A 22,657-nucleotide genomic window follows, 5' to 3' on the forward strand; every position below is an offset into this window, starting at 1 on the left:
TTATTTATTTCTTCTTTTTGCTGTGTAAGTCTTAGTGAAATAAATACTTAAGAAAATGTTTGAGAAACTGTAAGGAAAAGATTACTTATTTCAATAAGATATATTTCAGGGGTAGAGTTAGTCATTAAAGGAATTCAAATAGAATTCTTTTTTTAAGTAAATTCCATGGCACTTCCAAAAACTAAAGAGGCTGTTTGGATGGGGTTTATTGCTGAGTCTCTGGAACATCCTAATAATTCAAGGGATGATTTCCACTGTCTTCCCAGCACTGGGAACTGGTTTAGAACTAGTATGGTAACTACCACCATGAACCTTAACCTGTAAGATTCTGCTGATCCACCCTCTATGTTTATTAGAGGATAGAGAAACTCTTTTTCTTCCTTAGTTCCTGTATTACCCGGTTGTAATTTTTTTTAATGGAATCTTAAAATTAAAGGAAAACAAAGAAAAATGTGCAAATAGACATGTTTATAGAGTAAAAATTTCTGCTCCAAGTTTAACTTGGGTCCAGAAACAGATTAGATAGGCACTCATTCTTAAACATCTAACTCCAGGAATTCTTCCACCTTATGTCAACTCCTAGTATCCCTCTCACTGTTTTCTCTGACTCTTGCCTTTCCTTACCTCCTGAGAAAAGACTGGATCTTATTGGAGTGTTGTCCACTTTACTCTGATATTTTTGAGAAGAAGAAGGGAAGTAAGAAACTCTCTCTAAATTCCTTACTTGTATTCGTATAGTATAAGCTATTTTAAATATACATTAAGCTTCATACAATTTCCAATGATGCCTCATTTAAGCCAAGTAAATACTGAGCATAACACAGTGTTTATGTGGAAACCTAGTCATTTATTAGTTTAAAAAATCTAACGTTGAGATGTATTCTTAGAGTGCTCCATTTCCTAACTTTAACATTTATTTTAGGGTGCATGATGCCTGGATGTCAAAACACTTTGGAATAGACCGAAAATCGCAAACCATGCCAGCTCTTCGAAACAGATCAGGAATAATGCAGGCCCGGCTTCAGCATCTTAGTAGCCTGGAAAGTTCATTTACACTTAATCACAGTAAGTGAAAAATGTGTGTAGGGTACCCATTTGAAACAGATATTAGTACTATTTAATCTTAAAGAAGTACTGGCTTAAATCTCCAATACAATTGGTAATCATTTCCCATACATAGATACAATTGCATATCTCTGTTTATGAACAGTCATTTCATCATATGTGAATATATGATAAAATATGCATGGATTTTTCAGCAATTTTAGGTAATGATGGGTTTTTTCTTAGTTCAATATCAAGGAAGTTAATTTTCCCTTTGAATTATTGTTCTTATATTATTTAACACTCGATATCCTTTATTCCTACTTTAATGCAAATAACGGCATCTTAATATAATAGTATGTATAATATTTGTTTAGAGTTACTATTGTTCATTCAGTGATCTTAAGGGATTATCCATGCTGAGCTGACTGCAGAAATCAAAGAACTGTAAATAGTATTTTGACAAAGATGTATTTCACACAGGTGAAGTACTGACAAGTTGAATAGGACAAGGAGGAAGCTACAGGGTTATATAAATGGATGCTATCCTCTGAAAAACAAATATTAATAAAAAAGTCAGAGAGTGAGATAAACGTTCATTTCCACACAGTCCTTTGGGGATTGCATAAAAGGAAGCCAGCAGAACTGGCTTTGCGATAGGGCTAATAATAAAAACAAATGTCTTGAGCAGATGGACCTGAGCTAATAGTCAAGACCTTTAAAAAAATGCAAGTCTTACAGCCTTCAGCTTTGCTCTTTGTCACTTGTAAAAATATCCGTATAATGAACCTATGTATTTCAGTTAGCCCAGATGCTTTGTTTTCCTTCTGATTTAGAAACGTCTCATACCATTGGCATCATTGAAAACATCTGGCCATAGGGTGCCACTGTATGTAATGTAGCTGCATTTCTATGAGTTTCTCATTTTTGCACACATAATTAACAGCACAGCCTAAAATGCCTCCTGCGTTATTTCCTGGTTACATCACCATAGTTCATCACTGAAATCTTGTCTCCAAAGAAGGGGGCACCTAATTATTTGTTGCAGAGCTGTTGATAACAGAGCTGAAGTAAAAATTAGTGGAATTGATTAACCCAGAGCATATTTGATTAAGGAGTAAATACAGTGAAACTCATTAAGTCTGCAGGTATTGAAAGCCTGCTTTCTTTGTGTTTGTCTCTCTCTCTGAGTCTTTGGAGGAGAAAATCATTCAAAACTGTTATGTGAATCTCTGTGTTGGGCAGTTTTAATTTTCTTTTTTTTTAAATCCCAGGTTCTGCAACAACTGAAGCAGACATTTTCCATCAGGCACTTCTTGAAGGCAATACTGCTACTGAAGTTTCCCTAACAGTACTAGATACCATATCATTTTTCACCCAGTGCTTCAAGGTAAACATGAAGAGTTAGAACTCAGTCGGTATCATTGCAAAGAAAATATTATGCAAAAACTAATTAGTCAGACGAAGCTTAGTATAGTATAAAAACCCCCAGTGAGCAGTCAGGAAACTTGGATGGCAGACCTAGTTTGGCTCCTGTGTGACCTTGGGAAATCACTGAGACTCGTGTGCCACATCCATAAAATGAGAGGATTGGACTAATTTGCCCTGAATTTCCCTTCTCTTTTATTTTCCTGTTTAAAAACAGTTTTCTTTCACACTTTTATGAAAATATCCAGTAATTTTTAGCCCAAATTATGAATGAGTCAGTTTATCCAAGCACCCGTTGTGATGAGGTATCTTGTCAAGCCAGATGATGTCCAGGCAGGCCGGCTGGCTGGCTTCCCTCGTCAGGTGCCTGGTGGTTTTTCTCAGCTGCTTGCCTCTCAATACAAATCATCATTGCTAGGATTAAAAAAAAATAAGAAGAAATTAAAAGCAATTATCTTGCAGGGTTGTTGAAGGTGTAAAATGAGATAATGGATGTGAGAGTGCTTTGAAAAGTAAAGACTGTATAACTATAATGAAGGGTAACAGTAGTGGGAGAACTCAAAAGTGAAAACTCTTGCTGGCTTTTCATCTGAGTTATACAGATTTTTTTTCTTTTCTTCCCCCCTTCTCTAAGTAATTCAGTTAATTGCTTCAGCCCTCTGGATTTACTATGGAAACCTGGTCTGTGCTTTTCAAAGAGGCTTATCAGGGAAAACTGAATTAGATACTAATAAGAAATAGGCTGCAAAATCCCTTTATGAAGTATTAAGTTCTGATTAAAATGCAGCCAAAATTCATTTTTTATTGTGCCAGTAAGTAAGACATTTGGTCTCAAGGTTTGCATTGTATTCTTTCCTCCTATCCAAATACTTCTTATTTGTTTAACATACATCTCTTGGTAGATGTCAGGCACTATCCGAAGTGCTTTAGAAATATTAACTCACTTTTTTGTCATGGGTCTGGAGGTGGAAAAGAGAACTGCAAATGGGCACCAAGGATCTTTTTGAGATGATGGGAATGATTGGGTTGTAATGGTTGCAAAACTCTGGAAATTTACCAAAAATAATTGAATCATGTACTTAAAATAGGTAAATTTTGTGGTATGTAAATTATACCTTAATAAACTTAAAAGTATAAATGTGAACTCACCTTTAATCCTCATACTAGCTTCGTGATATAGATACTGTTATTTTTCCCATTTTAAAATGAGGAAACTGAGGCTCACAGGGAAGTTAATATCACATAGGTGGTTAGTTAGCAGAATCAGGATTCTGATCTAGGCCAGTTATCACAAGAGTTCATGCTTCTAACCACTACCCCATGCTTCTTAGAAGTAGACTTACAGAAATATCAAACACCATTCAGGGATTCTGGCTATCAAGGTTACTATTAAATCTGTTACAGGTTTGCATATTGTTTTGGTTTGTTGTTGTTATTTTTGGGCAAGTTGTAACCTGGTAATTAGTTGCTTGAGGGATAGGAGAGCAGGGCTGGAGGTGTTAACCAATGCATTTTTTTTTAAAGGTTCACAAACCAATAGATATTTCTCTATAATTTGTTGTTTCTCTTATATCTCTATTTGCAAGGAACATTTAAACAATTTACGTAGTCTGTTCAATTGTGATCCCTGTTATTATCTACTCATAGAGGGTTTAATTTGTCACCAGTGGCTAAAGATGTCTTATACTAAACAGACATTTAAAAGCAAATTAGATAATAGACTTTTAAAATGGAATTGATGTTTTCCTTAATTCTTACATTACTTTGTCAGAGAAATACAAAGGCTGGTTACCTTGTATCCATTTTTAATTTACTGATTTCTGAATTGAGGAGCAATATGGTTAGGTTAATAGAAAATACTCTTCCCATACTAGTTCTGTATTTGCTGTGTTATACTGGAAAAAGATTTTTTTTCATCTATTTAAAATTATGGAATTAAGTATAGATGTAGTTTATATAGTATTTTGAGATTTCCAAGTTGAAAGATGGCACAGATGATTTTAGATTATGTTAAACTTTTTATTGTTACTTTTCAAGCAGTGGTTTGATAAACAGGATGTTGGTAAAGCCTGTTCTCTCATTCTAGGGGGAGCAGCATAAACTATTTCTGCAAATTTTTTTTCATGTTTTATAGAGCCAACTTTTAAATAATGATGGCCACAACCCGTTAATGAAAAAAGTATTTGATATTCATCTTGCTTTTCTTAAAAATGGGCAATCTGAAGTGTCGCTGAAACATGTCTTTGCCTCACTGCGAGCTTTCATTAGTAAGGTAAGAGCAGAGCTTTGTGGCTGCGAGTGGCCTTGCTTCATAGCAAGAAGGAAAGGTGAACAGGGATCATTGCGAAGACCTCTCCAAACCTCAGATAAGGAAGCCATTAAATCCTACCCTTGTAAATATTAGAACAGCAAAATACGTAAAGAGAGCCTGACCAGGCATTCCCTAAAATCAGCACGTGCTTTTTATTTTGTCCTGTCATTCCTTTCTGAAGAGTATCATTTTAAAATTACCAACTGCCAGTTTTTCTTCTCTTTTGCTTCTTTTTAAAGTATTGTCATGCTGAAGATATATAAGCTGTGAGGGTACTCGTGTATAAGCACTTTGAAAGCAGAGACCAAGTCTTATAACCCCAGGGCCTTGTATGATATCTTGCAAATTGTAGGCACTCAATACATGTTCAGATGAATGAATCCTTCCTTTCAGTGCGAATTGTATCGGTGGCCTCTAAATGTTCAGGCCACTTACCTCATCCAAACTAAAACTTCAGACTAGGCTTTTAGGATAAGTGTGACTGAAACAGATAGCAAGATTTATTTCTGATCTGGTTTTGATAGCTTTTAAACATAATTAAAAGCATTAGGAAGCAAGATGGAGTTAAAATTATGGAAAGGCACAGTCTAGGCCTCCACTCTAGTATGTGTAACTCCAACAAGACAAATTCAGTTAACCGATTTGTGTAATAGGATAGCTGAGCATGGAAAACTTTTTTGTCATTATTTGTATGGCAACTTACAGGGTTTAACTGATATAAAAATCAGGTGATCTTGAAGGTTTATTTTTAAATTGACGTTCTTTTTTTTTTTAATTTTTTAATTTTTGGCTGCGTTGGGTCTTTGTTGCTGCTCGCGGGCTGTCCTTAGTTGCGGCGAGCGGGGGCTATTCTTTGTTGTGGTGCGCGGGCTACTCATTGTGGTGGCTTCTCTTGTTGCGGAACATGGGCTCCATGCGTGCGGGCTTCAGTAGTTGCGGCACGTGGGCTCAGTAGTTGTGGATCGCAGGCTCTAGAACGCAGGTTCAGTAGTTGTGGCGCAGGGGCTTAGTTGCTCCGCGGCATGTGGGATCTTCCCGGATGAGGGCTTGAAACCGTGTCCCTGCATTGGGAGGCAGATTCTTAACCACTACGCCACCAGGGAAGCCCTAAATTGCCATTCTTTAATATATATATATTTTTACATCTTTATTGGAGTATAATTGCTTTACAATGGTGTATTAGTTTCTGCTTTATAACAAAGAGAATCAGTTATACATATACATATGTTCCCATATCTCTTCCCTCTTGCGTCTCCCTCCCTCCCACCCTCGCTATCCCACCCCTCTAGGTGGTCACAAAGCACCGAGCTGATCTCCCTGTGCTATGCGGCTGCTTCCTACTAGCTATCTACCTTACGTTTAGTACGGTATGTATGTCCATGCCTCTCTCTCGCTTTGTCACAGCTCACCCTTCCCCCTCCCCATAACCTCAACTTCATTCTCCAGTAGGTCTGTGTCTTTATTCCTGTCTTACCCCTAGGTTCTTCATGACATTTTTTTCCCTTAAATTCCATATATATGTGTTAGCATACGGTATTTGTCTTTCTCTTTCAGACTTACTTCACTCTGTATGACAGACTCTAGGTCCATCCACCTCATTACAAATAGTTCAATTTCATTTCATTTTATGGCTGAGTAATATTGCATTGTATGTATGTGCCACATCTTCTTTATCCATTCATCCGATGATGGACACTTAGGTTGTTTCCATCTCTGGGCTATTGTAAATAGAGCTGTAATGAGCATTTTGGTACATGACTCTTTTTGAATTTTGGTTTTCTCAGGGTATATGCCTAGTAGTGGGATTGCTGGGTCATATGGTAGTTCTATTTGTAGTTTTTTAAGGAACCTCCATACTGTTCTCCATAGTGGCTGTACCAATTCACATTCCCACCAGCAGTGCAAGAGTGTTCCCTTTTCTCCACAACCTCTCCAGCATTTATTGTTTCTAGATTTTTTGATGATGGCCATTCTGACTGGTGTGAGATGATATCTCATTGTAGTTTTGATTTGCATTTCTCTAATGATTAATAATGTTGAGCATTCTTTCATGTGTTTGTTGGCAGTCTGTATATCTTCTTTGGAGAAATGTCTATTTAGGTCTTCTGCCCATTTTTGGATTGGGTTGTTTGTTTTTTTGTTATTGAGCTGCATGAGCTGCTTATACATTTTGGAGATTAATCCTTTGTCAGTTGCTTCATTTGCAAATATTTTCTCCCATTCTGAGGGTTGTCTTTTGGTCTTGTTTATGGTTTCCTCTGCTGTGCAAAAGCTTTGAAGTTTCATTAGGTCCCATTTGTTTATTTTTGTTTTCATTTCCATTTCTCTAGGAGGTGGGTCAAAAAGGATCTTGCTGTGATTTATGTCATAGAGTGTTCTTCCTATGTTTTCCTCTAAGAGTTTGATAGTTTGTGGCCTTACATTTAGGTCTTTAATCCATTTTGAGCTTATTTTTGTGTATGGTTTAGGGAGTGATCTAATCTCATACTTTTACATGTACCTGTCTAGTTTTCCCAGCACCACTTATTGAAGAGGCTGTCCTTTCTCCACTGTACATTCCTGCCTCCTTTATCAAAGATAAGGTGACCATATGTGCGTGGGTTTATCTCTGGGCTTTCTATCCTGTTCCATTGATCTGTCTTTCTGTTTTTGTGCCAGTACCATGCTGTCTTGATTACCGTAGCTTTGTAGTATAAGCTGAAGTCAGGGAGCCTGATTCCTCCAGCTTCGTTTTTCGTTCTCAGGATTCCTTTGGCTATTCAGGGTCTTTTGTGTTTCCATACAAATTGTGATTTTTTTTTGTTCTAGTTCTGTGAAAAATGCCAGTGGTAGTTTGATAGGGATTGCATTGAATCTATAGATTGCTTTGGGTACTAGAGTCATTTTCACAATGTTGATTCTTCCAATCCAGGAACATGGTATATCTCTCCATCTATTTGTATCATCTTTAATTTCTTTCATCAGTGTCTTATAATTTTCTGCATACAGGTCTTTTGTCTCCATATGTAGGTTTATTCCTAGATATTTTAGTCTTTTTGTTGCAATGGTAAATGGGAGTGTTTTCTTGATTTCACTTTCAGATTTTTCATCATTAGTGTATAGGAATGCCAGAGGTTTCTGTGCATTAATTTTGTATCCTGCTACTTTACCAAATTCATTGATTAGCTCTAGTAGTTTTCTGGTAGCATCTTTAGGATTCTCTATGTATAGTATCATGTCATCTGCAAACAGTGACAGCTTTACTTCTTCTTTTCTGATTTGGATTCCTTTTATTTCCTTTTCTTCTCTGATTGCTGTGGCTAAAACTTCCAAAACTATGTTGAATAAGAGTGGTTAGAGTGGGCAACCTGGTCTTGTTCCTGATCTTAGTGGAAATGCTTTCAGTTTTTCACCATTGAGGATGATGTTGGCTGTGGTTTTTTTCATATATGGCCTTTATTATGTTGAGGAAAGTTCCCTCTATGCCTACCTTCTGCTGGGATTTAATCATAAATGAGTGTTGAATTTTGTCGAAAGCTTTCTCTGAATCTATTGAGATGATCATATGGTTTTTCTCCTTCAATTTGTTAATATGGTGTATCACGTTGATTGATTTGTGTATATGGAAGAATGCTTGCATTCCTGTAATAAACCCCACTTGATCATGGTGTATGATCCTTTTAATGTGCTGTTGGATTCTGTTTGCTAGTATTTTGTTGAGGATTTTTGCATCAATGTTCATCAGTGATATTGGCCTGTAGTTTTCTTTCTTTGTGACATCCTTGTCTGGTTTTGGTATCTAGGTGATGGTGGCCTCATAGAATGAGTTTGGGAGTGTTCCTCCCTCTGCTCTATTTGGAAGAGTTCAAGAAGGATAGGTGTTAGCTCTTCTCTAAATGTTTGATAGAATTCGCCTGTGAAGCCATCTGGTCCTGGGCTTTTGTTTGTTGGAAGATTTTTAATCACAGTTTCAATTTCAGTGCTTGTGATTGGTCTGTTCATATTTTCTGTTTCTTCCTGATTCAGCCTTGGCAGGTTGTGCATTTCTAAGAATTTGTCCATTTCTTCCAGGTTGTCCATTTTATTGGCATAGAGTTGCTTGTAGTAATCTCTCATGATCTTTTGTATTTCTTCAGTGTCAGTTGTTACTTCTCCTTTTTCATTTGTTAATTCTATTGATTTGAGTCTTCTCCCTTTTTTTCTTGATGAATCTGGCTAATGGTTTATCTATTTTGTTTATCTTCTCAAAGAACCAGCTTTTAGTTTTATTGATCTTTGCTAGCGTTTCCTTCCTTTCTTTTTCATTTATTTCTGATCTGATCTTTATGATTTATTTCCTTCTGCTAGCTTTGGGGTTTTTTTGCTCTTCTTTCTCTAATTGCTTTAGGTGCATGGTTAGTTTGTTTATTCGAGATGTTTCCTGTTTCTTAAGGTAGGATTGTAGTGCTATAAACTTCCCTCCTAGAACTGCTTTTCCTGCATCCCATAGGTTTTGGGTCATCGTGTCTCCATTGTCATTTGTTTCTAGGTATTTTTTGATTTTGTCTTTGATTTCTTCAGTGATCACTTCATTATTAAGTAGTGTATTGCTTAGCCTCCATGTGTTTATATTTTTTACAGATCTTTTCCTGTAATTGATATCTAGTCTCATAGTGTTGTGGTCGGAAAAGATACTTGATACAATTTCAATTTTCTTAAATTTACCAAGGCTTGATTTGTGACTGAAGATATGATCTGTCTTGGAGAATGTTCCATGAGCACTTGAGAAAAATGTGTATTCTGTTGTTTTTGGATGGAATGTCCTATAAATATCAATGAAGTCCATCTTGTTTAATGTATGATTTAAAGTTTGTGTTTCCTTATTTATTTTCATTTTGGATGATCTGTCCATGGGTGAAAGTGGGGTGTTAAAGTCCCCTACTATGAATGTGTTACTGTTGATTTCCCCTTTTATGGCTGTTAGTTTTTGCCATATGTATTGAGGTGCTCCTATGTTGGGTGCATAAGTATTTACAATTGTTATATCTTCTTGGATCGATCCCTTGATCATTATGTAGTGTCCTTCTTTGTCTCCTCTAATAGTCTTTATTTTAAAGTCAATTTTGTCTGATATGAGAATTGCTACTAGAGCTTACTTTTGGTTTCCATTTGCATGGAATATCTTTTTCCATCCCCTCACTTTCACTCTGTATGTTTCCCTAGGTTCGAAGTGGGTCTCTTGTAGATAGCATATATATGGGTCATGTTTTGGTATCCATTCAGCCAGTCTGTGTTTTTTGGTGGGAGCATTTAGTCCATTTACATTTAAGGCAATTATCAATATGTATGTTCCTATTCCCATTTTCTTAATTGTTTTGGTTTTGTTATTGTAGGTCTTTTCCTTTTCCTGTGTTTCTTGCCTAGAGAAGTTCCTTTAGCATTTGTTTTAATGCTGGTTTGGTGGTGCTAACCTCTCTCAGCTTTTGTTTGTCTGTAAATGTTTTAATTTCTCCATCAAATCTCAATGAGATCCTTGCTTGGTAGAGTAATCTTGGTTGTAGCTTTTTCTCCTTCATCTCTTTAAATATGTCTGCCACTCCTTTCTGGCTTGCAGATTTTCTGCTGAAAGATCAGCTGTTATCCTTATGGAGATTCCCTTGTGTGTTATTTGTTGTTTTTCCCTTGCTGCTTTTAATATGTTTTCTTTGTATTTAATTTTTGATAGTTTGATTAATATGTGTCTTGGCATGTTTCTCCTTGGATTTATCCTGTATGGGCCTCTCTGTGCTTAATGTAATTGATTAACTATTTGCTTTCCCATATTAGGGAAGTTTTCAAATCTAATCTCCTCAAATATTTTCTCAGTCCCTTTTTTTTTATCTTATTCTACTGGGACCCCTGTAATTCTTATGTTGGTGTGTTTAATGTTGTCCCAGAGGTCTCTGAGACTGTCCTCAGTTCTTTTCATTCTTTTTTCTTTATTCTGTTCTGCAGTAGTTTTTTCCACTATTTTATCTCCCAGGGCACTTATCCGTTCTTCTGCCTCAGTTATTCTGCTCTTGATCCCTTCTAGAGTATTTTTAATTTCATTTTTTGTGTTGTTCATGGTTGCTTGTTTCCTCTTTAGTTCTTCTAGGTCCTTCTTAAATGTCTCTTGCATTTTCTCTATTCTATTTCCAAGATTTTGGATCATCTTTACTATCATTATTCTGAATTCTTTCTCAGGTCGACTGCCTATTTCCTCGTCCTTTGTTAGGTCTTGTGGGTTTTTACCTTGCTCCTTCATCTGCTGTGTATTTTTCTGTCTTCTCATTTTGCTTATCTTACTCTGCTTGGGGTCTCCTTTTTGAAGGCTGCAGGTTTGTACTTCCCGTTGTTTTTGGTGTCTGTCCCCAGTGGCTAAAGTTGGTTCAGTGGGTTGTGTAGGCCTCCTGGTGGAAGGGACTAGTTTCTGTCTTCTGGTGGATGAGCCTGGATCTTGTCTTTCTGGTGGGCAGTTCCACGTCTGATGGTGTGTTTTGAGGTGTCTGTGGCCTTATTATGATTTTAGGCAGCCTCTCTGCTAATGGGTGGTGTTGTGTTCCTGTCTTGCTAGTTGTCTGGCATAGGGTGTCCAGCACTCTAGCTTGCTGGTCTTTGAGTGAAGCTGGGTTTTGGTGTTGAGATGGAGATCTCTGGGTGATTTTCGCCGTTTGATATTTTGTGGAGCTGGGAGGTCTTTTGTGGAACAGTGTCCTGAAGCTGCCTCTCCCACGTCAGAGACACAACACTAACTCCTGGCTGCAGCACCAAGAGCCTTTCATCCACTCGGCTCAGAATAAAAGGGAGAAAAAGTAGACAGAAAAAAGAAAGAAAGAGGATGAAATAAAATAAAATAAAGATAAAATAAAGTTATTAAAATAAAAAATAATTATTTTTAAAAAATTAAAGAAAACGGACAAACAGAACCCTAGGACAAATGGTGAAAGCAAAGCTATACAGACAAAATCTCACACAGAAACATACACACTCACAAAAAGAAGAAAAGAGGAAAATATAATGAATTTTGCTCTCAAAGTCCACCTCCTCAATTTGGGATGATTTGTTGTCTATTCAGGTATTCCACTGATGCAGGGTTCATCAAGTTGTTTGTGAAGATTTAATCCGCTGCTCCTGAGGCTGCTGGGAGAAATTTCCCTTTCTCTTCTATGTTCGCACAGCTCCTGGGGCTCAGCTTTGGATTTGGCCCTGCCTCTGCATGTAGGTCGCCGGAGGGCATCTTTTCTTAGCTCAGACAGGACGGGGTTAAAGGAGCAGCTGATTCAGGGTCTCTGGCTCAGTCAGGCCAGGGGGAGGGAGGGAGGGACATGGAGTGCGGGGCAACCCTGCAGTGGCAGAGGCCAGCGGGACGTTGCACCAGCCTCAGGCGCGCCGTTCGTTCTCCCGGGGAAGTTGTCCCTGGATCCCATGACGCTGGCAGTGGCGGGCTGTACAGGCTCCCTGGAAGGGTGGTGTGGTTAGTGACCTGTGCTCACAAAGAGGCTTCTTGGTGGCGGCAACAGCAGCCTTAGCGTCTCATGCCCGTCTCTCGGGTCTGCGCTGTTAGCCGCAGCTCGCACCTGTCTGTGGAGCTCCTTTAGGCAGCGCTCTTAAGCCCCTCTCCTCGTGCACCAGCAAACCAAGAGGGAAGATATGTCTCTTGCCTCTTCGGCAGGTCCAGAGTTTTCCCCGGACTCCCTCCCGGCTAGCCGTGGTGCACAACCCCTTCAGGCTGTGTTCAAGTCGCCGGTCCTCTCCCAGCATCTGACCAAAGCCCGAGCCTCAGCTCCCAGCCCCCGCCCGCCCTGGCGGGTGAGCAGGCAAGCCTCTCGGGCAGGTGAGTGCTGGTTGGCACTGATCTTCTGTGCGGGAATCTCTCCACTTTGCCCTGCGCACCCCTGTTGATGTGCTCTCCTCCACAGCTCCGAAGCTTCCCCCCTCTGCCACCCGCAGTCTCCACCTGTGAAGGGGCTTCCTAGTGTGTGGAAACCTTTCCTCCTTCACAGCTCCCTCCCACTGGTGTAGGTCCTGTCCCTATTCTTTTGTCTTTTCTTTTTTCTTTTGGCCTACCCAGGTACCTGGGGAGTTTCTTGTCTTTTGGAAGGTCTGAGGTCTTCTGCCAGCATTCAGTGGGTGTTCTGTAGGAGTTTTTCCATGTGTAGATGTATTTCTGGTGTATCTGTGGGGAGGAAGTGATCTCCATGTCTTACTCTTCCGCCAGCTTCCCTGTCTCTCCCAATACTGTTAAATAAAAGTGGTGAGAATGGGCATCCTGAACTTATAGGAAGTTCTTTCAGCTTTTCAACATAGGGTATGATGTTAGCTGTTGATTTGTCATATATGGCCTTTATTGTGTTGAAATATGTTCCCTCTGTACATATTATATTGAGAGCTCTTATCATAAATGGATATTAAATTTTCTCAACAGTTTTCTGCATCTTTCAAGATGCTCATAATTTTTTTGAGCATCTTAAGACATCTTAAGCACCATAAGACCCAATACCATAAAATTCCTACAATAAAACTTAGGGGAGAAGACTCTTGTCATTGGTTTTGGCAATTATTTTCTGGATATGACATTGAAAACACAAACAACAAAAGCAAACCACAGCAAGTGGGACATCAAACTAAAAAGTATCTGCACGCAAAAGAAACAACAAAATTGAAAAGCAACCTATGGAATGGGAGAAAACATTTGCAAACCATGTAATGATAATGGGTTAATAACCAAAGTATATAAAGTACTCATTTAATTCAATAACAAAAATTAAATTAAAATGGGCAAAATAACTAAATAGATATTTTTCCAAAGACATACAAATGGTTAACAGGTAAAACAAAAGATGCTCAACATCACTAATCATCATGAAAATGCAAATCAAAACTACAGTGAGATATCACCTCTTACCTTTTAGAATGGCTATCAACAAGAAGACAAGAGAAAACAAGTATTGGTGAGGATGTGGCAAAAAGTGAACCCTTGTACATTGTTCATGGAAATGTAAACTTGTTCAACCACTATGGAAAATAATGTGGAGGTTTCTCAATAAATTAAACATATATCTAACATATTATACAATAATTCCACTTCTGACCATATACCCAAATTAAATAAAAGGAGGATATTGAAGAGGTATATGCCCTCTCATCTTTATTGCAGCCTTATTCTCAACAGCCAAGATACAGAGAAAAACAGAAGTGCCCATCCCATGCTCCATCAGTACTGAATAGCTTGGAATTTTCAGAACATATTAGGCAATTCCTTATCTCTCTGGTAAATACTTTATAAGATTGTAATGTCTAGCTCACACATAGTTACCACCTTCCTGAGGCTATGATCAGAATCAACCACTCCTTTCTATGTGTATCAATATATATTTTTTGTCATACCATGTGTAATTTGTATTATTTCCCTACTAGGTTGTGAGCTCCATAAAGACAGGAACTGAAGCAGTTTTAGTTCTGAATCTCCAGCTGCCAGCCTAATGTTTGATATGTAGTAGCTACCTAGTAAATGTTTTTGAAATGAATTAGTTGGAGTAGGTGTAATTGTGCTGATTTTAGAAATAACAAAAGAGAAACACGGAAAAATAAGTGATTTCTTCAAAGTAACAAAGCTATTAGGTAGGAATGTGAGGAACTGAATGGAAGTACACTAGATAATAAAATTAGTCATTTTGTTACCAGATTTTGTAATCTTTGGAGCAGAGAAAAGTCAGAGTGACTTGAATGCAAGTAGAGAAGACTCCAATGGCAATCACCTCTGAATCAGGAAGTGGTAATTCCAGAGTTAGACCCAAATAAGCATGTAGTAGAGAGAATAATGGTCCACCAAAGATGTGCATATTCTTAATCCCCAGAACTTGTGATTTATTAGGTTACATGGCAAAGTGTAATTAAGGTTACAGATGGAATTAAGGTTGCTAATTTACTGACCTTAAAATAAGGAGATTATTCTGGATTATACAGGTGCACCCAACATAATCACAGGAGTCTTTAAAAGTGGAAGAGGGAGGGAAGACAGAAGTAGAAAGATGTCAGCATGGAAATTAGTTGATTTGATGTTGCTGGTTTTGAAGATGGAAGAGTAAGGCCACAAATCAAAGAATGTAGGAGGCTTCTAGAAACTGGAAAAGGCAAGAAACAGATACTCCCCAAGGACAGTTGTAAGGAAAGCAGCCCTGCTAAAACTTTCATTTTAGTGCAGGAAGATTTATTTTTGACTTCTGACCCCCAGAATTGTTAGATAATAAATTTGTGTTATTTTAAGTTTCTAAGTTTGAGGTAATTTATTACAGTAGAAAGACAGGAGACAGTGGTAAGAAAAATGGATAACGGAACCGCAAGCCTGAGTCAGAAGTAAAGGACAATACTCAGTGATTTACTGGGAGAAGTTTCAACTTCCTAGGAAACACAAAGTAATTAAGAAAGTCCTATGTAAAAGACAAAAATGAGTTTTAATAATATGTGTAATTTTTTATTTAGACTAGCTTTTTATGATTGAAAAATTAATAGATGGACATAGTAAGACATCTAAACAGTATATGGGGGTACACAGTATAAAATCTTCATTCCACCTCTGCCCTTCAGCTACCAGTTACCCTCTCCAGAGGAATCAATTTGCTGTTATGAAAACACAAGAGTGTATGTTCTAGACCTTGTCTATGCATAGGCAAGCACATTTGTGGATAAAACCCACATTTTCAAACAAATGGAGACACACTCTACACGCTGTTCTGCACCTTGCTATTTTGTTACTTAAAATACTATATTTAATCAATTCTAAGTCATGCTTTTAAACATTTTGAAATATGTGAAATCAGCATTTATGTCATGATTGATGGCATCTTATAATCACTGTTGGTCAGGCGTGGTCATGATATAGCAGTTTTCATTGCCTGAGTCTCTTAAATATTTTGGCATGAGTGGACAACTGCAATTCCTTTATATCAATTAATAAATCATTTAAGGATTATTGAAAGAAGTAGTATAAGGGCCGACAGTTTCTGAAAATCTTCTGTTGACACTCTCTAGTAAGAACAAGAAAGCATCAGCATCTAAACTTGCAGAATGGGTGTTGGCACGTAGGAAGAAGATTCTAGAGAAGATAATGTAGTATTCTTTTTAAAAATTCTGCATCATAAATACTTTTGATGCCCCATGGAATGATGCTCTGTGCAAGATCATGAACATCATTGACATTGAACTCAAAAACATTTCAGAAGAGCCAAACTCTTAATGTAAGAAAGCTTTAGGAATACCTTAGTAAATTACTTTTTAAAATATTTTCTTATGTATGTACAAGCAAGTGTGATTTAAGATAAAAGTCTCAGTATTAAAAAATCTAAATTAGATAATTCAATAAGTCTAAAGTAATAACCTATGTGGCAGGAAAGGAGTTATGCTTGTAGCTTTTCCAACATGGTCTCTGGACTCCTAAGGAATCCACAAGGAGGTCCCTGATATCGAAAATATCTTCATCATAATACTAATTTATTTGCCTTTTTCATTGTGTTGAATCATCTTTTCATTCCAGGAATAAGTCTTACATAGTCATGATGCATAATCCTTTTAATATGTTGATGAATTCAGTTTTCTAGAATATTTTTGAGGATTTTTTCAACAATATACATAAGTGGTATTGGTCTATAGTTTTCTTTTCTTGTAGTGTTTTAGTCTGGCTCTGATATCAGTGTAATACTAGCATCATGGAATGAGTTAGGAAATGTTCCCCCATATTCAATATTTTGAAAGAGTTTGAGAAGAATAGGTGTTAACTTTTTAAAATGTCTGATAGAATTCACCACTTGAGCATTTTGACACCAACTTTTGCTTTGTTGAAAGTTTTTCTTTGATTATGGATTAAATCTCCTTACTTGTATAGGTCTGTTCAGATTTTCTATTCCTTATTAAGTGAAATATTATAGATTGTGTGTTTCTTAGAATTTTTCCATTTTATCTAGGTTTTCCAATTTGTTGGTGAACAATAGTTCATGGTGCTCTTTTATAATCCTTTTTATTTCTATAAAACCATTAGTATTGTCCCCATTTTCATTTCTAATTATATTAATTATGAAAATTTCACAACTAACATCTCACTCAATGATAAAAGTTAAAAAAGTATTTCCCCCAAAGATAAGAACAAGGGTGCCCATTTTTACCACTGTTGTTCAACATTATACTGGAAGTTCTAGCCAGAACAAATGGGCAAAGAGGAGAAATAAAATGTATCCAAGTTGAAAAGAAGTAAAACTATCTCTATTAACAGATGGCATAATTCTATAGATAGAAAATTCTAAATAATACACACAAAAGCACTATCAGAACTAATAAACAAATTCAGCAAAATTGAAGGATACAAGGTGAGCATGCAAAAATCAGTTGTATTTCTGTACCTTGAAACTACTGTGTGATCTTGGGCAATTTATGTAACCTCTCTGTGCCTTTGTCTCCTTATCTGTAAAATGGAGAAAATAATAGTGTCATAAAGTTGTGAAAAGTAAATGAGTTAATGCATATATTGTAAAACATTTAGAAAAGTTACTAAACACTCAAAAATATTACATTATTTAAATTCTGTTTACATGTTTTTGTTCAACTAGCTTTAATTATCAGTTTATCTCCAGTGCTTAACTTGGTATCTGTCCCAGAGTAGACACTTACAAAATAAGTTTGTTAAATGAATTGATGAATGTGGATGGGTAAACAGTTGTAATGTAATAGATGCTGCAGCAGATACTGAGTACAAGGCACTTTATTTTATTTTCATTGAATATAGCTCCCTGTGCTATACAGTAGGTCTTTTTGTTTATCTGTCTTATATACAGTAGTGTGTATATGTTAATCCCAAACTCTTAATTTATCTCTGCCCCCCCCCATACACACTATCCCCTTTGGTAACCATAGGTTTGTTTTCTATGTCTGTGAGTCTATTTCTAAATAAGTTCATTTATATAATTTTTCTAGCTTTCTCTTTATCTTTCTGACTTACTTCACTAAATATGGTAACCTCTAAGTCCATCCATGTTGTTGCAGATAGACATTTAATTCTTTTCTATAGCTGAGTAATAGTGCATTGTATATGTATATACCACATTTTCTTTATCCATTCATCTATCAATGGACATTTAGGTTGCTTCCATATCTTGGCTATTGTAAATAGTGCTGCTATGAACATTGGGGTCATGTATAATTTCTTTTCTTCTTTTCTTAAATTTTTATTGGAGTATAGTTTATTTACAGTATTGTGTTAATTTCAGGTGTACAGCAAAGTTAATCAGTTATACATATATATATAGCCACTCTTTATGAGACTCTTTTCCCATATAGGCCACTACAGAGTATTGAGTAGAGTTGTGCTATACAGTAGGTCCTAATTACTTATCTATTTTATATATAGTAGTGTGTATATGTCAATCCCAATATTCCAATTTCTCTCTCCCGCTCTTACTCGCTGGTAATCATAAGTTTGTATTCTACATTTGTAACTTTATTTCTGTTTTGTAGATAATTTCATTTGTACACTTTTTAAAGATTCCACAGATAAGCTATATCATATGATATTTATCTTGCTTAGCCTGGCTTACTTCACTCAGTATGACAATCTGTAGGTCCATCCATGTTGCTGCAAATGGCTTTATTTTGTTCTTCTTTAAGGCTAATAGTCCATTGTATATATGTACCACATCTTCTTTATCCATTCCTCTGTCGATGGACACTTAGGTTGCTTCCACGTCCTGACTACTGTAAATAGTGCTGCAATGAACATTGGGGTGCATTTATCTTTTCAAATTAGAGTTTTCTCCATATATATGTCCACAAGTAGGATTGCTGGATCGTATGGTAACTGTTTTTAGTTTTTAAAGAATCTCCATACTGTTCTCCATAGTGGCTGCACCAATTTACATTCCCACCAACAGTGTAGGAGGATTCCTTTTTCTCCACACCATCTCCAGCATTTATTATTTGTAGACTTTTTAATGATGGCCATTCTGACTGGTGTGAGATGATAACTCATTGTTGTTTTGATTTGCATTTCTCTGACAATTAGTGATGTTAAGCATCTTTTCATGTGCCTCTCAGCCATCTGTGTGTCTTCTTTGAAGAAATGTCTATTTAGATTTTCCACCCATTTTTTTGATTGGGTTGTTTTTTTTTTTTTGATATGGAGCTATATGAGCTGTTTTTATATTTTGGAAATTAAGCCCTTGCCAATTGCATAATTTGCAAAATTTTTCTCCCATTCTGTAGGTTGTCTTTTCATTTTGTCTATGGTTTCCTTTGCTGTGCAAAAGTTTTGAGGTTTAATTAGGTCCCATTTTGGTTTTGTTTGTTTGTTTACTTTGTTTTAGGAGATGGATCTAAAAAATAATGTTGCAATTTAAGTCAAAGAGGGATCTTCCTATGTTTTCCTCTAGTAGTTTATAGTATCAGGTCTTACATTTAGGTCTTTAATACATTTTTATTTTATTTTATTTTTATGTATGGTGTTAGAGAATGTTCTAATTTCATTCTTGTACACGTAGCTGTTCAGTTTTTCCAGCACAAGTACAAGACACTTTAAAGGGTAAGAGGGAGGATATGAATATTGTTTGAAGGAATCAGGAAACTTTTCACTGACAGAGGGCATTTACTTTCAGAAATTTTATAGAACAGTCAGAGCTTTCAGAGCAAGCTTTGCATCCAGAAACAGGTAATGTGACGCTGATAGCCACAAGGTGGCAATATTGCAGAAGAGAGTCACCAGCAGAGGAAAACACTAGAATATGCCAGCTTCTTTCAGCCCAGAGAATGTTTATAAGATTTCTCTCTCTTCTCCCTAGAGCTTTAAGTCATGACTTTTTCCTTTTCTTTCCTTTGTTGTTGGAAATTGACATTCCTGCTTCAGGCTGCTCAGGAAGCTGTCTGGCACTCCAGCCACTCTGTCATAATCAGACAGAAGAGAGAAATGTGCTCAATATGTTTACAGTTCACCAGATAATGAACATCTAATTCCAATTCCACTGACTTCCTGTTAACTTTGATATGCCCCACCACGAGTAGAGGGAAAAAAGGATAGGGGAGAAGCAAAACTAACATTTTTTGAAGAGGTGGGCACTATATCAAGCATTTTATATAAAATCATTTCATGTAATTACCCCAACAAATCCATCATCCAGCTTCAGTGATTATTAACAAATGCATGGCTGATCTTGTTTCATCTGTACCGTCACTCCCTACACCCCACCACCACTGAAATATTTTGAGGCAAATTTCAGACATTATATCATTTAATTTGTAAATGCTTCTCTAAGAGAGAAGAGATAAGAACTTAAAACAAACAAACAGAAAAACATAACCACAGTATCATTTTCACATCTTAAAAACATAACAACACTCCTTAAATCATTAAATGTTCCATTACTATGTAGATTTCTCTGTTTTTTTTTTTTTTGTTTTTTTTTTGTTTTTTTTTTTTTGCGGTATGCGGGCCTCTCACTGTTGTGGCTTCTCCTGCTGCAGAGCAGAGGCTCTGGATGCACAGGCTCAGCGGCCATGGTTCACGGGCCCAGCCCCTCCGCGGCATGTGGGATCTTCCCGGACCGGGGCATGAACCCATGTCCCCTGCATCGGCAGGCAGACTCTCAACCACTGCATCACCAGGGAAGCCCTGGTTTTCTTATAAAAATAATTTATAATTGGTCGATTCAAATTAAGATTTGAGCAAAGTCCATTCATTGCATTTACTTGGTATGTGATGAAGAAGTTTTCATCCCCATTTTACAAACAAAATCAGAGAGGATTGTCTGTTCAGTATTTTTTAAATGTATATTGCATCAGACATTGAAGCAGGATTTGGGGATACAAAGATTAAGAAGTCAAAGCCCCTGCTCTCTGTGGACTCAACTTTTCACTCCTGAAGTTCTGTATTTCTATCACAGAACTTATTACATTATATCATAATTATGTGTTTATGTGTTCTCCTTCTAAACTATATAGTAATTCCTTAAAGGCAGTTGTCATCTCATGTTCAACACTTTATCCTTAATACCTAACATAGTCTCTGGCACATAGCAAGTATTTAACAACTACGGGAAACTGAATAATTTTGTCTGACTGGGCAATGGGAAACAGTGAATAGTTTCAAGCATGTCAGTAATAATATAAGATTTTTCAAGGTAGGTAGGTACTCAAGTTGCCAAATGGATTGGAGGCATTATTGACTGTAGGCAGGGAGAATTGGAAGGAAGTTACTTCAGGAATTCAAGATAGAGAGGATGGGGACGAGAACCAGATCAGAGGCAGTGAGGATAGAGAGGAAACAGATTGGAATTATTGAGAAGGTGATTTTGATAGCACTTGTAAGTAATTCCTTAGATATGCAGGGTGAGAGTGAAAAGTTCCAGGATTCAAGTTTGGATAATGATAGTACCACTAACAGAGATTCAGAATGAAAAGAAGAGGCAGGTTTGGAGTGTGGAAAGCAAAGTCAATTTGAAGTGTGTGTGATGTTCATGTGGCATTATCCAGTGGGATGTGTGAGATCAATGATCAGGAAAGAGATTATAAGTGAAAGTATAGATCTAGGAGTCATGAGCATTTAGGTGGTTGTTAAAAGCTAGATAGCAGATATCATCTCTCAGGGAGAGGACATGCAGTGCAAATGGAAGTGACCTGAGGATGAGATCCAGGGGAACTCTGAAACTTATAGAGAGGGTAGAAAATGAGAATCCTGTAAAAACAATGGAGAGGGAAAAGCCAGAGGTATTGAAAGAAAAGTAAGAAAGTGTGGAGCCACAAAAGCCAAGGGAGGAGAGTTTCAAGAGTGGGAATAGGAGAGGTTGGTACTTGTGTGTGTGTGTGTGTGTGTCTGTATATGTGTGTGTGTGTGTGTGTGTGTGTGTGTAGCAGTTGTGATAGTGGCAACTAGTTAAGTGTCGCTAGGATGTGGGATGTGGTGAGGCCAGTATGGCCAGTTGAGCACTCATCCCAAAGAGCCTTGAACACCAGACTAAGCCACCAGGGCTTCATTATGTAGGTGATGAGGAGCACTTGAGGGACTTCAAAGACCAGTTGATCTAGTCTTTGAGGTGGTTTAGAAAGGTTAGCCTTAGACAGTGAAGAGGATGCTATGGGGGAGTGGGACTGGAGAAAAGAGCTCATTGGAGTGGAGTGGAGTAGCAGTTGGGTTGTTGAGGAAAGCAAAGACTTCCAATCTATTTAGTGGGTAAAACTGGGAAGCATCAAAAGTAGCTAATACTTAATTGAACATTTACTACATGCTTACAGGTATTACCTCATTTAATCCTCATAACCACTCAATGAAATAGATAAGAGTATAGCCCTCATTTTAAGCATCAGGAAATTAATGCACAGAAAGAAGATGAGGGTCAAAAACTAGTACATGGAATAGCCTAGATTAAATTCCATGTGTTTTGGTTCAACCCACTCTCAATCTTTATTTGCTTTGCCTTGGTTAGGTATGGGGACTGAAGGGAGTTTTAGTTGGAATTAAGTCCAAATTTGAGTTAGCAGAGATCCAAGTAACAATACATAAATATATTCCTCTTTTATCCTAAAGCTTATGGGTGGGCTCCTACTAGCTCTATCATCTCCAGGGTGTATACCTCAACATGATGGTACAAGACAGAACTCCAGCCATCATATTCATGTTTCAAGCAGCAAAATAAGAAGTAAGAGGAGAAGAATGGTGCACATACTGGGGAACAATGAGCAATCTCGACTGTAAGAGAAACCCCATGATCCTGATATAGGTGTCACCAACTGGAATAGAGTAGAGGAAATCTGTTGGAATGAACATTTTTTTGAGGGGGTATATTTCTCTTTTCTTCTGGTAATAATACCTTTTGTTTTTGAGGAGAGCTGTTTTTCCCTCCTCCAATCATGGAGTTCTAGTAG

The 22,657-nt window shown here is 37.2% G+C and overlaps 1 protein-coding gene across 1 annotated transcript in view; it reads left to right on the top strand.

The window, feature by feature from the left end:
* The first annotated feature begins 306 nt into the window (after positions 1 to 306).
* Positions 307 to 22,657, top strand: part of LOC132418182 (dedicator of cytokinesis protein 11-like) — a 43,147-nt gene continuing 20,796 nt past the window's right edge. Inside the window, exons 1-4 of the mRNA XM_060002048.1 lie at positions 307 to 320; positions 923 to 1,065; positions 2,319 to 2,434; positions 4,607 to 4,744. Of these exons, the coding sequence (XP_059858031.1) occupies positions 307 to 320; positions 923 to 1,065; positions 2,319 to 2,434; positions 4,607 to 4,744 (411 nt within the window). The remainder of the gene's footprint in view (positions 321 to 922; positions 1,066 to 2,318; positions 2,435 to 4,606; positions 4,745 to 22,657) is intronic.

The sequence above is a fragment of the Delphinus delphis genome, chromosome X, assembly GCF_949987515.2.
Source record: "Delphinus delphis chromosome X, mDelDel1.2, whole genome shotgun sequence".
Taxonomy (NCBI): Eukaryota; Metazoa; Chordata; class Mammalia; order Artiodactyla; family Delphinidae; genus Delphinus; species Delphinus delphis.